Source organism: Gracilinanus agilis, chromosome 1 (genome assembly GCF_016433145.1).
Source record: "Gracilinanus agilis isolate LMUSP501 chromosome 1, AgileGrace, whole genome shotgun sequence".
Classification (NCBI taxonomy): Eukaryota; Metazoa; Chordata; class Mammalia; order Didelphimorphia; family Didelphidae; genus Gracilinanus; species Gracilinanus agilis.
Window position 1 is genome coordinate 713,385,301 of NC_058130.1, and position 16,512 is coordinate 713,401,812.

Sequence of the window (16,512 nt, forward strand, 5' to 3'; positions counted from 1 at the left end):
GCCTATTCTTTGAAGGAAGGTGGTACCTCTCCCTCTCTTTCCCTAGTGCTATGGGCTGGTGACCTCTTCAGGCAGGCCCAGCTCCTGCTGGGTCAGAGCCCCAGCTTCTAGAGAAGCATATATAAATTGTGTGTATGTGTGAGGCCCACTCCAATATAAAGTTAAGCACAGGAGTCACTAATAAGAGTAGCTAGAAACTGGTTTAAACTTTGGGGTGGCTTGCATAAGAACTTGTTAATCTCAAAGTTTAGCTTCTTCCCAAGAGCACCAAGGAATCTCATAGTGACAGAGCTGGCAGTGCCTTAGAGATCAAATCCAATCTCTTCATTTTACAAATGGCAGACCTCAAGCCTAGAGTAGAGAAAAGGCTTTCCAAAGACCACAGAGTAATTTGAAGAGTCACTACTTGAATTCACATTACTCAGTGTCAAATTCCAAACTCTTTCCATTATATCTTATTGCTATTTCATTTAGTCTAAAACTTCTTCATTCTCCAAAGAAGGAAACTTGAGGCTCAGAGAAATGTGGTATGCTCAGGGTCCTGTAGGTGGGTGCTAGTGACAAAGCCGGGACTTCTACCCCGGCCTTTGTAAACTTAATGCCAATTCTCTTTCTCTGCCTGACAGTGCCTTAAAAAAGTCTTCAGCACCCCTTTTCAGTCCCAGGTCTCAGGGTGGGTAGAGTAGGGCTTTGGAAGAAGAGCCTGGGAAGTCTTAGGGATTCATAGAAAAGGGTCAAGGGAGGCCAACTGAATCAATAGAAAAAGCCCTAACTCCTCTCTGTTTTTATCATGTCTAGGGTGAGGCTTCTATCCTAGGGGAGAAACTATTCATCAAGAGAATTGACAGAAATTATTCACCAAGAGAATTGGCAAATGAGCTTGGACCGGAGGGGAGGGAGGAAATCTCTTGCCTAAACCCCTTTTCTGCCAAGCAGACACAACACTTATGCAATAGGCCCTGCCCAATCCAAGCCCCAGAATGAGCTCGAAGATTTTTGGAGATTTAAATATTTTGAGATCCTGCAGGGATTCTAAAACCTGTGGCCTTTCCATCACAGGATTTACAGCTGAAAAGGACCTTATAAATGAGGCACTCTATCATTTCGCAGTGGAGTTTACTGAAGTGAAAAGAGGTCTTTAGTGCTCCAAGTGCATTGAATAATCCCAAGGGCTATAAATTCTTCGAAATCTTCCATTCTATACCCCCTCTTCACTCTAGACTTGTGATCAACAAGAATTTCCAAACTAGACTTTGAGATAAACAAGAATGGCACCAACCCCAAAGAGGCCCAAAGCAGCAGTGACTCCACTGTAACAGTCACTGGTCCACCCCTTGTCTGTCCTTTCTGTGCTGGGAATCTGGTCTGGTTGGAGATCACTCAGGGCAGCAGTGCTGTGGAAACAAGAAGAGGCACCTCTTTCCTTCAAAGAGCCAGAGGCATTTGGGGATGGGAGGGGGAAAAGGGCCCAGCATTGTACCTTCTCTCCTTACAAGAATCTCCTTTCACTTGGAACGCTCTAGGAAACCTCTTTGAGCCCAAGACACTTCCTTTGTAAAACTAGGGGGGGAGAGAAAGTGATTTCCAAGGCCCTGTGCAACTCAGAATTCTATAATGCTAGGATTTCAAGGTTGTTTTTTTAGGACTTTAGTATATTGAGGGATCTCAAAGGATACTTACTTAGTACATAAACCTCAAAGGCACTTTTTAACTCTAGAGGCAGCCATGAGTTGTCCAACTAGGGTCATATTCCTGGGAGTTGCCCAGGCAATGAAACTGAGTATTTATTCTTTGAGGATGAGGAGAGTTGGAGAAGAAAGAACAGAGAACTAAGATTATAGAAGAGAGAGTCCATGGCTACAGCCAGCCAGTTGTGGGAGAATATTAAGCAAAGGTTCTGGCAAAGGTCCCTTCTGGAAGAAGAACTGCATTCTAAGTCAGGGGTCAAATCCTTGATCTGCCACTGGCCTTAGCTGTGACCTTAGCTAATTTATTCCCTTTCTTCAGACTTTCCCCCTTTTGATCTCTAAGAAGTGATAAGAAAACAAAATGCTTTTGTTCTACGAATTTGGCCTGCCTACGTTGTTGGCAGACTTTATTACCTTGGAGCAATTCCCTTCCCACTCTTCACTCATTCATTCTTTATTCATCCAGAAGTTTTTATTTATGTTTTAAAATTTAAAATGTTGTTTTTATATCACCTTCATTTCCAAATATTCCTTTCTATCTCCCTCCCTCCAGAGAGAACTATTTTTTATAACAATGAACAAAACAACTCAGCAAAATGAGCACATTAACCAAATTTGACATCCTATGTAGTTTTCCACACCCATAATCCTTCACCTTTGGAGTGAGGTACATTCTACTATCTTCTTCCAAGCGAGACTTGGAAAGTATTATTTCACAGAATTCAATTTCAGGGTTTCTTTGGTAGTTGTTGTTTTTTTTGGTAGTTATTTCAAAAAGCATTTATGGAGGGTCTTTCCCATGTATCAGACGCTGTGCTAGTCACTTGGAGATACAGAGACAAAATCAAGGCTCTCCCCTCAAAGAGCTTATATTCTATCGGGGAGAAATAACATGAATACAGACAAGCATTAACAAAACATACAGAAAATTATAACCAGGGATAGAAAGTCACTTTCCTGGGGCTTCACTTTCTTCCTTTGGAAAATGAGAGGGATTGGACTAGAGGATACTTAAGGTCCCTTCCAGCTCTAAATTCTCAGATTCTATGACTCTCTCTGAGGGGTCTTTCCCATGGCATCTCTCACATCTACCTCCCTTGCTGCTCATCTGACTCCTGGTCCTGATTTCTGACTAGACCCATAGAATGAGATCCCCATAGTGAGATCCCATAGTCCTAGAATTGCTTAGTTCTGAAGTATTGGTATAATTAGGATAGAGCCAGAAGATCTGGTTTTTCTTCTTGCTGTCTGTCAAGCCCAGTTTTCCATCGTTGCCCGCCTCCCTTGGTCCCTCCCAATGGGTTCCTCCCTGACTGATCATCTATAAGAGACTCACCTGCTACTGCCTTCATGCCCAAAGGCAACCAAGAAGGGACATGGCTAGCATATTCTCCTATCAGAGCTCCGAGATTGATTGGTGTGAAAAGAACTTCCAGTACTCCGAGCTGGTGGCTGAATTCTACAACACGGTGAGGCTGTGGGGAGAGGAGGGTAGTAGGGGTTTAGTATGCTGCTCACATAGAAAGTCTAGGACTTGTCTCCCAAGACTTTCTCAGGCTCTGGGGCATCCTGATCTCACCTGGGTCTCTTAGGTGCCAGGGAGGGGATTGGAGTATAAGGGGGCGTACTAAGCTGGGTGTGGGGAACAGTTATGTGGGAAAGACACTAGAATGGGATTAGGAAGCCCTGGGTTCTAATCCTAACCCTTCCATTCATTCATTGGCTGTGTGACCTTGGGCAAATTCTTTCCCTCTCAGAGAAACCTTCTCTCATAAAATCACAAAAAGTTAGAATTAGAATGGCCAGTAGAAGTTACTGAGTCCGATCCTCCTAGTTCTAACATTTTGTGAGTTTTATACAGGGTGTTGAGGCCAGGGTGCATTAGAGGCTTGGAGGTTCAGTTATATCTAGGGAAATTTCTTTTTCAGTCTTTTGGACCAGGAATAGGGGATGACCCCTTTGGCTTACTTTGGACCTCTGTTAGCTTCACCTGAAGCTAGCAAAATCCCTTTCCATCTATTGGCAGTTCACAGAGATGCCCTTAGAACTGTTTATTATTATTATCTCTGGACTTTGGGAAAACCTCCAAAACCTTTAATCTCTCACCTCAGTCCTGGTGGTTATAGTAGAGACACTTTAAGGGCCAGGTAGATGGTGGGGAAATCGGATTTGAGACCTAACTCTAGGACCTGACTCATTTCTAAGCTATCTGTGTGATCTTGGACACGTCATTTTCTCTCTGGTCCTCATTCTCCTTCTCTGTAAAGTGGCGACAAAAATATCACTTGCACTACTTTCACGGGGTTGTTGAGGCAAGGACTTGAAATTTAAATTTTTTGAGAGGAAGTGAGCAGTTATTGCTCACTCTCTTCTCTCCTATCTCTCCTCTCTCCTTCCACCTTTTAGGTCTTCCTTTGTTCCAGTTGATAGGACAGAGCTTGGCAATAGTATGCACTGTATTCCCAACAGTGAGAATGGGTAGCATGGAGCCAGCTGTACTCTAATCTTCGGGCACCTGGAGACTTGGTGGCCAGAGGCAGGTCTCAGACAGGGCTCAGAGGAGGGAGGAAGGAGGACTAGGTCACAGGAAGCTGGAATAGTCAGAAAAGACTTTCTGCAGGAGGAAGGGCTTGGAGGACTGGTGAAATTTGGAGAGGACAAGAAGATGGCCCCGAATGCACAAAATGCAGAACCAGGAGCAGAGAGGGTAAATGGGAACCGTTAGAGGGCAATAGTAGAGCTGCCTCACAGAGGACAGGGCTGTCCTGCTCACTGAAAGCGTTCAAGCAACCCTTAGACTGACTCCCCTAATAAGAAGACTATGAAAGAGGATTCTGCATTGGATAGAAGATTAACTTCACTGACTTAAGATCAGTGAGACCCTTCAACTTTTAGAGGCAGCATTGCTTAATAGAGACTAGAGTTTGAATTCTAGAACCTAGTTCAAATCTCAGTTCTGCACTTATTCTTATTTTTATTTCTTTATTTTTTCTCTGCATTTATTAACAGTGTGACCTTGGATAAGTCACTTCTCTATCCAAGGTCTCAGTTTACCCATTTATAAAATGAAGGACTTGGCCCAGATCATCTCTTAAGCACTAAACATTTTGAATCCTATGAATCAGTGAGGATAGCGGGACTCTGGAAAGGGAACAGAGCCTGAAAAAAAAAGTGAGGAGGGAGGCATGGCTAAATTTAGAGTGTGGGGGGACCATCTAGTGGGAGAAGAGTTTAGAAGGTGGTGGGAGATAAGGGGGATACAGTGACAAAGGACTCTGAATGACATTCTTTTAGAATCCTTACCTTCCATCTTAGAATCACTACTGTGTACTGGTTTCAAGGCAGAAGAGTGGTAAAGGCTAGGCAGTGGGGGTTAAGTGACTTGCCCAGGGTTACACAGCTAGGAAGTGTCTGAGGCCAGATTAGAACCTAGGCCTGGCTCTCAATCCACTGAGCCACTCAGCTGTACCCCTCCACCCCCTTGAATGACATTCTTAAGAAATGAGTGTTTATAAATCGCTTGAGCCTGAGCATCAGATTGTAGACCAGACCTAGATCTGAGATTATGGAGGCTGGCTTGGGACATGCCCCAGTGAAGCCTGATAGCATCACAGATCTGAGATCCCAGGGCTGCTGGATGGGCCTCCCTGCTCAGCTGCAATCTTCCCCTTGTTCTTGGTGGCTCCTGTGCTGTTCTTGCAGGAGAGGCTCCATGCCCCTTGGCATTCCTGCTAGAGACAGAGGAGGGAGGCAGGGCTGGCAAGAGAATCCCAGCCCTGCTCAGTCTCAGTAGCTACAGAAAAAGCATCTAAGAGATTATGAAAACTTTCATATTTAGCGCCAGAAGCAATGTTAGAGATAATCAAGATGACCCGGTTTAGAGAAGAAGGGATTGCCCAAGATCACCTAGTAAATTAATGAAAGAGCTAGGGCCAGAATGCATACCCATTCAGCAATTCCCTCCATCATATTCCCAATAGTGCTCTTCCAATCTCTACTAGAGGACAGGGAGCTTATTCCTGTCATTACCTACCCAGGCAGCTTATTCCACTTTGAGGTTGTTCTGAAGCTCCAATTCCACCTTTGGCCTTGAGGCAGAAAAGGCTTGGGGTAGAAAAGCAGAAGGAGAGCCAGAGTCTGGGAATCATAGGCATGAACCACTGGGAACACTTTGGGACAGCTTTTTTTTTTTTTTTAATCAAGGATCTATTAAATCAGATGCTAGAGTAAATATAACCAGGAGTCATACTAGACAATGAGAAGCAATATTGGTTCAGTAGGAAGACCCGAGTTCTAATTTCAGCTCTGCTGCTTCCCAGCTGCGTAACTTTTAGGGGGTTCCTTAGTTTTTCTGGGCGTCTTGTTCTTCATTGTGAAATGAGATAAACTAATGATTCCCAAGGTCTCTTTGAACTGTCAGCCATGGTTATCTCTGATCATGTAGACAAGATCTGAGAAAGTGGATGGAGAAGAGATACATCAGGGCTTCAGTACTCAGGCCAGCCAGTCAACAAGTCTATCCTATGCCTCTGATTGTCTGGCCAAACAAGCCACTGAAGAAGGAAAAGGTAAACAACTCCAGTGTCCTTGCCAGTAAAATTCCATGGATAGCTATGGTCCACGGAATCCTGAAGAGTCAGACATGACTCTGACTGAACCACCAGAACAAAAATCATGTACCAGCACTGTGCTAAACTGGGGATACAAAGAAAGGTAAAAGATGATGATCCTCACTCCTAAGAAGCCCATAGACCCTTAAAGTCAGGAGGAACCTTAAAGGATGTCCATGGAGTCCAACTCTGACTTAATGCAGGAAATCCCTGGCAATATTTCCAGCAAGTATTCAACCAGCATCCACTGGAATACCTCCAGTGACAGGAAACTCTCATTCTTCTAAGGATACACATTTCTGTTTCAGTCAGCCCTTATAGGAAGTCAGCTCTTTCACTTTAAAAGATTACAGCTAATTCTGTCCTCAGGACTAAGCAGAACAAATCCATTCCCTTTGTATGGCAATTCTCCATTCTAGTGTTACATTCTAAGTGGAATATTCCCAGCTACCATCAAGGGGAGAACTGGGTGGCTCAGTGGATGGAATATTGGACCTGGAGTCAAAAAGTCCGAATTTTAATTCATTTAATCAATCAATCAATCAATTAATTAATTAAAATTCTCTCAGGCATTAACTGTGTGACTCAGGACAAGTTTAACTATGCCTCAGTTTCCTCAGCTCTAAACTGGAGATCATGATAGTACCTACCTCCCAGGATTGTTGTGAAGATTAAATGAAGTGATGTTTGTCAAGTGTTTGACACTTAGTAAATGGTATATAAATGAATGTTAGCTATTACTATTTTTTTTAACATTTAATAATATTTATTTTTTAGAAAAGTTAACATGGTTACATGATTCATGTTCTTACTTTCCCCTTCACCCCCCCCACCTCCCCCTCCATAGCCGATGTGCATTTCCACTGGTTTTAACATGTGTCATTGATCAAGACTTATTTCCAAATTGTTGATAGTTGCATTGGTGTGGTAGTTTCGAGTCTACATCCCCAATCATGTCCACCTCGACCCATGTGTTCAAGCAGTTGTTTTTCTTCTGTGTTTCCACTCCTGCAGTTCTTCCTCAATGTGGGCAGCGTTCTTTTCCATAAATCCCTCAGAATTGTCCTGGGTCATTGCATTGCTGCTAGTACAGAAGTCCATTACATTCTATTTTACCACAGTGTATTGGTCTCTGTGTACAATGTTCTTTTGGCTCTGCTCCTTTCACTCTGCATCAATTCCTGGAGGTCTTTCCAGTTCACATGGAATTCCTCCAGTTTATTATTCCTTTGAGCTCAATAGTATTCCATCACCAGCATATACCACAATTTATTCCCCAATTGAAGGACATACCCTCGTTTTCCAGTTTTTTGCCACCACAAAAAGCGTGGCTATAAATATTTTTATACAAGTCTGTTTATCTATGATTTCTTTGGGGTACAAACCCAGCAATGGTATGGCTGGATTGAAGGGCAGGCAGTCTTTTATAGCCCTTTGAGCATAGTTCCAAATTGCCATCCAGAATGGTTGGATCAGTTCACAACTCCACCAGCAATGCATTAATGTCCCAATTTTGCCATATCCCCTCCAACATTCCTTACTCTCCCCTTCTATCATTTTAGCCAATCTGCTAGGTGTGAGGTGATATACCTCAGAGTTGTTTTGATTTGCATTTCTCTGATTATTAGAGATTTAGAACACTTTCTCATGTGCTTATTGATACTTTTGATTTCTTTATCTGAAAATTATCTATTTATGTCCCTTGCCCATTTATCAATTGGAGAATGGCTTGATTTTTTATGCAATTGATTTAACTCCTTGTATATTTGAGTAATTAGACCTCTGTCAGAGTTTTTAGTTATATTTTTTCCCAATTTGTTGTTTCCCTTCTGATTTTGGCTGCATTGTTTTTGCTTGCACAAAAGCTTTTTAATTTAATATAATCAAAATCATTTATTTTACATTTTGTAATTTTCTCTAACTCTTGCTTGGTTTTAAAATCTTTCCTTTCCCAGAGATCTGACAAGTATACTATTCTGTGTTCACTTAACTTATTTATAGTTTCCCTCTTTATATTCAAGTCATTCACCCATTCTGAATTTATCTTGGTGTAGGGTGTGAGATGTTGATCTAAACCTAATCTCTCCCATATTGTTTTTCAAATTTCCCAGCAGTTTTTGTCAAATAGTGGATTCATGTCCCCAAAGTTGGGCTCTTTGGGTTTATCATACACTGTCTTGCTGATATCATTTACCCCAAGTCTATTCCATTGATCCTCCCTTCTGTCTCTTAGCCAGTACCATATTGTTTCGATGTCTGCTGCTTTATAGTAGTTTAATATGTGGTACTGCTAGGCCCCCTTCCTTCACATTTTTTTTCATTATTTCCCTTGATATTCTTGATCTTTTGTTATTCCAAATGAACTTTGTTATAGTTTTTTCTAATTCAGTAAAAAAGTTTTTTGGTAGTTTGATAGGTATGGCGCTAAATAGGTAAATTAATTTAGGTAGAATGGTCATTTTTATTATGTTAGCTCACCATACCCATGAGCAATCAATGTTTTTCCAATTGTTTAGATCTAGTCTTAATTGTTTGGAAAGTGTTTTGTAGTTGTTTTCATATAATTCCTGTTTTGGTTTGGTAGATAGAGCTATTACTATTTCTAATTCCTTCAATTAATCCTTGTTGGGGCATAGTCTCTGGTCCTTTCACCAATGCAGTTTGTTCTTTGTATACTCTCCAAGTTTTCAATATTCTTAAAATGTGACTTCAGAATTCAAAACAAGATTACAGATGAGGTTCTGAAAATGGTGAGGCTTGAGCTGAGCTTCTGAAGATGGCTAAGATGACCCAGGTTTCCAGGAAAACTTCCTGAGCACCCATTCTGGGCACGCCTGTCCTTTGACTTCCTCCAGCACTGATTGCATGCAGGTCTTCTAAGGGATCCTGGAACTATGAACTTCCAGAGGTAGGAAATTGTGCATTGTTCATCTCTGAAGAGAGACAGCCCTTTCCCCTCCCCAGAGCCTAGCATATAACATGAGTCAAACCAAGGATCTCATGGATGCCTCTGCTGCTTCCCAACCCATTCCCATTTCATAATATGGGATTCTTATCCAGATTTTTACATAAATATTTCACTGAGGATCAAATGCGTTGCAGGGCTTCCTCTTGTTCTTTTCAAATTTCTCTGGATACCAGTGCAGTGCTCAGACTATCCATATCTCTTAGACTCACCCATCTCCTTTTCTGATCACAAATATTATAATTTAATTTTTCCATTTAAATTAATATTTTAATGATACCTTTTTACATTTCCAAATACACCTGCCTTTCCACCCACTCACCCTCTCCCACCCTCTAAATATAATAATGTGTTTTCCCTTGTAACAAAGAAAGAAAGACAGTTATATATTAAAAACAACCAACACAGTGACCAAGACTAAAAGCAAATGTTTAGTGCCCACAGACTCCCACCTCTTCAAGAAAAGGAGAAAGAAAGAAAGAAGGCGCATTTCTTCAGCTTTTCTCTGGTTTGATTATGCATATGTTTTCTCAATGACATGTTTTCACTGGAAACATGATGTGGCTTGTTTGAACTCATCATGCATCTTTTTTATTGCCTTTTGGAAAACCTATAAATGTGACCTGCTTGCAGGCAAGTGGTAGCATCAGAAAATGATATCTTGGTTAAGGGATTAAGCATCACTAAAAGTGTTCTGCCATTCCCATCTAGCCTGATCTCTTTCTATTCAGTCTAGACTCAGTTTGTTTTCCATTAGTAGTGCCTCTTCAAGATTTGTGTCCCGATAGACTAATTCAATGGAATTCATGTTATAAAATGGGAAATATGTAGTTTCCATTCACTTTTTCTCCCCAGTGGGGATGTTAAGGGCAATGCCATTCAAATGATTATGAATTCCATTGGTAAACCTTCATGGTGTTCTGAGGCTTAGTTAATCATCCATTGTCATCTCCAAATAAGAGCACTTTGAGATTCTTCTCATCAAAAAACAATACTTCTTTTATTTGGACTTAGCAAAACATTTTCTATGACACTGAGAAATACTTTTAGTGGGTATAACTATTTTATACCTCATTTGATATTAGACCATTGAAGAAAACTATCTTTATGGTCATATGTGTCATGAAATGTATTTAAACAATTTCTCTTTTTTATTAATATAAATTTGATGAGCAGAAAATATGATCATTTCCCAAATGAAGAAGAGCTGAAAAAGTATTATATAAGAAATCAGGAGTCCTATGGCATGAGGGTTATTTTTTAAAAGTACATAATAAATTTAATACAGTAGTTCCAAAATGTCCTGCTTGTTTGCATCTCTAAACATCCCTCTGCTCTCTTGAGTTTACTTTTCTAAATGTTTGATTATTTCCTTTTTGGTCATCCCCATCCCTATCATTTCTCTCTCTCTCTCTCTCTCTCTCTCTCTCTCTCTCTCTCTCTCTCTTCTCTCTCCCCCTCCCCTTCCCATACCTGACCATCCTGCCTAATAAAATTCCCTTCCTTGTGACAAATAAATATGGTCAAACTTTGAAAACCAAACTTACATCTTTGGCCATGCCAGAAATGTAAGTCATTCAGCATTTCTAGGACATTAGCTCTCTGTCAAGAGGCAGGAAGCAGAATTTGCTTCTCTCTGCCATACAATCCTACCTGATTTCAGTGTAATCATGGAAGATAGTTTGTTTGAGGAAAAACTTTTCCAAAAACAAACAAACCCTTACCTCCTGTCTTCGAACCAATAAAAAGTATTAGTCCCAAAGCAGAAGAGAAGACAATTGGAGTTGTGACTTCCCCTGGTTCACCCAACTAGGAAGTGTCTGAGGCCAAATTTGAATTAAGGACCTCCCATTTCCAGGTCCTGATCTCTATTCTGCTGAGTCACCTAGCTGCTCTGAAAGACTCTTAAAGCTCTATTTTATGCCACTAGTTTAAATGCTTTTTGGTAATCCAGAAAAACTAAAATAACGTGTCTTTTATTGTGTTCACTTGTTGGTTTGTTGTGATCAGTTGTAGAAAGATGTCTACAAAAGCTTATCTCATCTGGTCCCAAGTTTTCACCAAGGATGTCCTTGATACCTTCATAGATTATTCTCAGAAAGATTTTCTAGAGGTGAGAAAGTTGGCATATGGATTGGTAGTTGCTATTTCCCAAGTCACCTTTTTCAGGGTGATCTCTTCTGGTCTTTTGAAGTCTCCCCTTCTTTGAGATATCCTGAAATTCAGTCCCTGAGTGACTTTTAAATGTTGCTTCCTCCAGCATGGATGTTTTCTGAATGTATTTTTTAAAAAGCCCTTACCTTCTGTCTTAGAACCAATACTAAGTATTGGTTTCAAAGCAGAAGAGTGGTAAGAACTAGACAACTGGAATTAAATGACTTGCTCAGGGTTACATAGCAAGGCAATGTCTGAAGCCTTTTGCTATATATTAGTTCTAAGGCAGAAGAGTGGTAAGGGCTAGGAAGTGACAGTTAAGTGACTTGCCCAGAGTCATAGAGCTATGAAGTATCTGAGGTCACACTTGAACCCAGGACCTCCCAGCTTCAGGCCTGACACTACCCACTGAGCCACCTTCTGAATGTATTTGATAGGTCCAGTCATTCTTCCCAATTTCATCTGGGGCCCCTTGACTACCATTTGCACATCTTGACGTAGTACTTTTTGGGCACTGTGGGGATGGCATCCAAATGAAGTGGTTCCGCCATTGTCACCACAGATCTGTTCCAGTTCATGTCTGTGAGACAGCTGGGTAGCTCAGTGGATCGAGTGATAATCTTGGAGCAAGGAAAAACTGAGTTTGAATTCTGCCTTACATAGTAACTGTGTGACCCTGGTTAAGGGAATTAACCAGGACAATACAAGGCTACATTATTTTTTTTTTGGGTGCTACATCATAGTGATGATTCATATTAAATTGATATGTCACTAAAATTCTCAGTAATTTTTTTCAGATAAATGACTCTCTAGCCAAATTGCCTTCATCCTGTACTTGTAAAATTTATATTTTGTTACCCCATGTAAGACTTAACATTTGTTTCTCTTCAGTTTCATCAGTTTAAATTCAGCCCACTGCTCTAACCTGACATTAAGTGTGATATCCTTTCATGAGGACAGCAGCTAATATTTATAAAACACATACTATGCACTGGCTTCTGTGCTAAATGCTTTATAATTATTACCTCATTTAATAAACCTGTGAGGTAGGTGGTTTACTGATGAAGAAATCGGGGCAGACAGAGGTGTTAAGTGACTTGTCCAGGGTCACACTGTTTAGTGTGTGAAATTGGAGATGAACTCGGGCTTTATGACTCCATATCTGACCCTCTATCCATTATGCCACCGAGCTGCCCCAACAACAAAAGCAACTTTCACAGCTCACAATTTTAGAGTATAGATCAGGTCAAAAAGCTTTATTCTTCTTACCAGCTGTGTCAGGGAAAGGCAACAGAAGACCGATCGTTTTCTCTGATAATATATTCTGGCCATTTCCTCTGTCAGCCAAAGGCTTCAATTACAAGTCATTTCCCAATAGTATAAAGAGATTACAACAAAGGACACTCATGACGTAGGGAATATGGAAATATGTATTGCATGAAAGCACTGATATAAACTACATCAGACTATTTATCGCCCCAGGAGTGGGGAACAGCGGGGCAGGAGAGAGTCTGAATTGCAAAATATCAGAAAAAAGCTTATTAACCTGTTAGAGAAATGTTAAACAGGACAGAACCAAGCACAGATCCCTCCATGGAAGTCTCCTGCTACAGTGACATCAAACCACTGACAAGTACTTCTGGAGTCTGAAAAGGAGAAGGGATGGAGAGATAGACCTTGCCAGCAGCTGATGATTTGGGACATAAGTGACAGCTTGAGAGGCAGATTTCTGTTTTGTGTGATAGGTGAATGGAAAGATTTTCCAGTTGGGTCTTGACCATGACCTTGGTTGTTATTTCACAGATCAGCAATGTGCCCTTCTTCATCTTTGGACCACTCATGATGTATCTCATGCATCCTTATGCCCAGAAACGCTCCCTCAAGGTACACCTGGTCTGGTTCCTCTTCATCTTAGTAGGTATGATAGTCTCACTCCCCAGAATATTCTGGTCATCTCCCTGATTATAGGCTCTTCTCATCATTCGCTCTCCAGCCCCTTCTTAGTGTCTCCCCAACATAGGGACCCCCTGCCTATATCCTGCTCCTGGTCAGTGTCTCCCTGGTCTGGGATCCTCTGGTCAGTATATCCTTGTTCCTGGGGTCTCATAGTGAGTGTCTTCCTGATCTTCAGATCCCCAGCCCCCATCATTCTGGCTCTGGCATCCCCTAGACCAGTGATGGGCAAACTACTGCCCACAGGCCAGATGCGGCCCCCTGAAATGTTCTCTCAGGCCACGGACATTATTCCTAATGAGTAGGATACAATACAATGAAACTTTGAAAGATTTGCCTTAGAAACAGACTGACAGATGAACATTTCCTTTCCTTTGGCCCCCTCTTTAAACAGTTTGCCCATCACTGCCCTAGACAATATCACCCCAACCCTCAGTTCCTCATAGATCAGAGTTTCCCAGGCTCTAGAGGCAGGTAGTCAATATTTCTCTAAATCAGTGGTTCCCAAACTTTTTTGGCCTACTGCTCCCTTTCCAGAAAAAATATTACTTAGCCCCCTGAAATTAATTTTTTTAAAAATTTTAATAGCAATTAATAGGAAAGATAAATGCACCTGTGGCCATCACTACCTTTCTGGATCGCTGCAGCTCCCACAAGGGGGCGGTGGCACCCACTTTGGGAATCACTGATCTAAGTCCTTGGGTCCCTGGAACCAAGCAGGTGATGCTTAGATATATGTGTAATGGAAACAAACCTGGAATTTGAATAGAAGACCTCTATACAAATCCCAGTTTTGCTGCCATTTTCTGCCTTGGTGATGTTTCCTTTCCTAGACCTCAGTTTCCTAATTTATAAAATGATCTTGGATTAATTTATTTCTAAGGTTCCTTCTAGCTAAAAGCTCTATGATGCTATCAGTGTTATGGATCTGTCCTGTCTGGAAATGCTACCCAGACCCCTTCCTACTCTTCCAGTGAATAGGAATTGTTGATTGGGTTGGGGTAGTGGGAAAGAATGGGAATCAGAAAAGTCTTCTTTGAGAAGCAAGAAGAGCCTGTAAGTGCAGACTCCTGAATCTTGATGGTTCTAGGTCTGTTCTCTGCGTACTTCCACATGACGCTGAGTTTCTTCGGGCAAATCCTCGATGAGCTGGCCATCCTTTGGCTGATGGCGACATGCTATTGTCTCTGGTTTCCTCGCTGCTACTTTCCTGCTTTCTTGAAGGAGAACAGGTATAAAGGGAGGTAGCCAGCCCAGGGCCTTTGCTCTCTACCCTGTCTCACCCCCTCCTCCCTCTGGCCTACAGGTCCCTCTTCTGTTGCCTGGTCCTGTTCGCCTCGGTCGTCATCACCTTCCTGGCCTTCATAAAGCCTGTGGTTAATGCCTACATGCTCAACTGCATGGCTCTGCACATCTGCTATTTCACCAGACTAGAGTACAAGAAGTGAGGCCTTGGTCCATCTAGCCTGATGTTTGAGGGAGGGGACAGGAGGAGGGAGGAAACACAGAAGGGATGGAGTGGCCACACCTGTGTGCAGTGAGAACCCAAACCCAGAAATCCCCCGACCTGGTTGATAGACCAACACAGAGACAAAGACCGAGGAGCAAGTGACATGAGGACAGCGTTGCAGGAGGGATGCCTCATTGTTCTGAGATGTGGCAGAGCCCAAAGGAGAGGGAGGCCTAGAGATGGGAGATCCTGGGTTCAAATCTGGCCTCAGTTGTGTGACCCTGGGCGAGTCACTTAACCCCCATTGCCTAGCCTTTACTGTGCTTCTGCCTTGGAACCAATACACAGTATTGATTCTAAGACAGAAGGTAAGGGTTTAAAAAACAAAACAAACAAAAAAAAGGGGAGGGAGTCAGAAATAGAGGTATAGGAAAAGAGCACAGAGTCAGGAGACCTGAATTCTAGCCCCAGTTCTGTCACTTCCTACCTATGTGACTTGGGCAAGCCCCTTTCTCCAATTTGGGTCTCTATCAAACAAACAGGTTAGACTAAGATTTATAAGTTGGAAAGACCAAGAGCTCATTCCATCTACCTCTCCCACCTCCCAGCATTTTACAGATGAGGGTGAAGAGACAAATAGACACTCTTATGCCCCCCTGTCTCCACCCCTTCCGACACATAAACAAACTCAGGCAAGACATAGAAGGGAGTCATCCTCTTGCACACCCAGGAGCTCCGCGCCTTTATCTCTGGTGGGGTAATTCTGAGAATTGGAGCTATTTAACTTACACCTCTATTTGGCCTCTAGGAACTATCCCAAGGTGAATCATTTGATCAAAGTTGCAGTTATCTTGTGGGCAATGGCTCTTTCCACCTGGATCTGTGACAGGCTATTCTGCCCCTTCTTTCGAAGGATCGATTTCACCTATTTGCACAGTTTCTGGTGAGGGCCAACCTGGGACAGGGGTCAAGGGTTGTGGAGTCCCTTAGGAGGCCTCAGCAATTTGAAAGTACCAATATGGAGGAGTCCCAGGGAGGGGGCCTATGAGAAGGAGGCTGGTAGAAGGATGGGTTTGTGAGGTTTCAGGGGTTCTAAGGGAAATTAGGAGGATTGGGGATTGTGGCAGTTTGGGGGGAGTTCTATGGGATGGGAAATCTTCAGCAAGGGGCAAATTCATGGAGGTTTAGGAAAGCCCTCACTCCTTTTACCTTCTCCTTTAGGCACATCTTGATCAGCATGGCATTTCCATATATAATAGCTATTGTAATCATCGTGGATGGCCGTTATGAGATGCAAGATGTCCTTCTGGAAATCCATTACTGGCCTCAAGATCAATGGATTCTGGGGCTGCCTTATGTGACCGTAAAGGATGAGAAGGCCAACAATGAGTCCAAGAGCTACTGATGGCCCCAGGACTTGGAATAGCAGGTCTGTGTAGAGATATCTGGGCTAGGGAAGGAATCCTCTGTCCAGTAGATAGAGACCTCAGGCTACTTTTGGTCTGGCTAATATTCTGGAACTAAAGAGAGCAGGATTAGGGTTCAAGATCCTTTGTTCCCATGTTTTGGGGACCACCACCTCCAGGAAAGGAAATATCTGGGGAGGTTATAGATGAGAAGGGGTCCTCAGCAGTGGTGTCCCTAACATTTGTGGGTATAATGGAAAGGACAATGGATTTGAAGTCAAAGGAC

General features: G+C 42.3%; 1 protein-coding gene across 1 annotated transcript; it reads left to right on the plus strand.

Annotated features, from left to right (window-relative positions):
* The first annotated feature begins 3,064 nt into the window (after positions 1-3,064).
* Positions 3,065-16,225, plus strand: ACER1 (alkaline ceramidase 1). The gene is made up of 6 exons (XM_044685202.1): positions 3,065-3,157; positions 13,221-13,335; positions 14,461-14,602; positions 14,677-14,814; positions 15,629-15,763; positions 16,042-16,225. The coding sequence occupies exons 1-6, from the start codon at positions 3,065-3,067 to the stop codon at positions 16,223-16,225; spliced, it is 807 nt and encodes a 268-aa protein (XP_044541137.1).
* Positions 16,226-16,512: the final 287 nt, after the last annotated feature.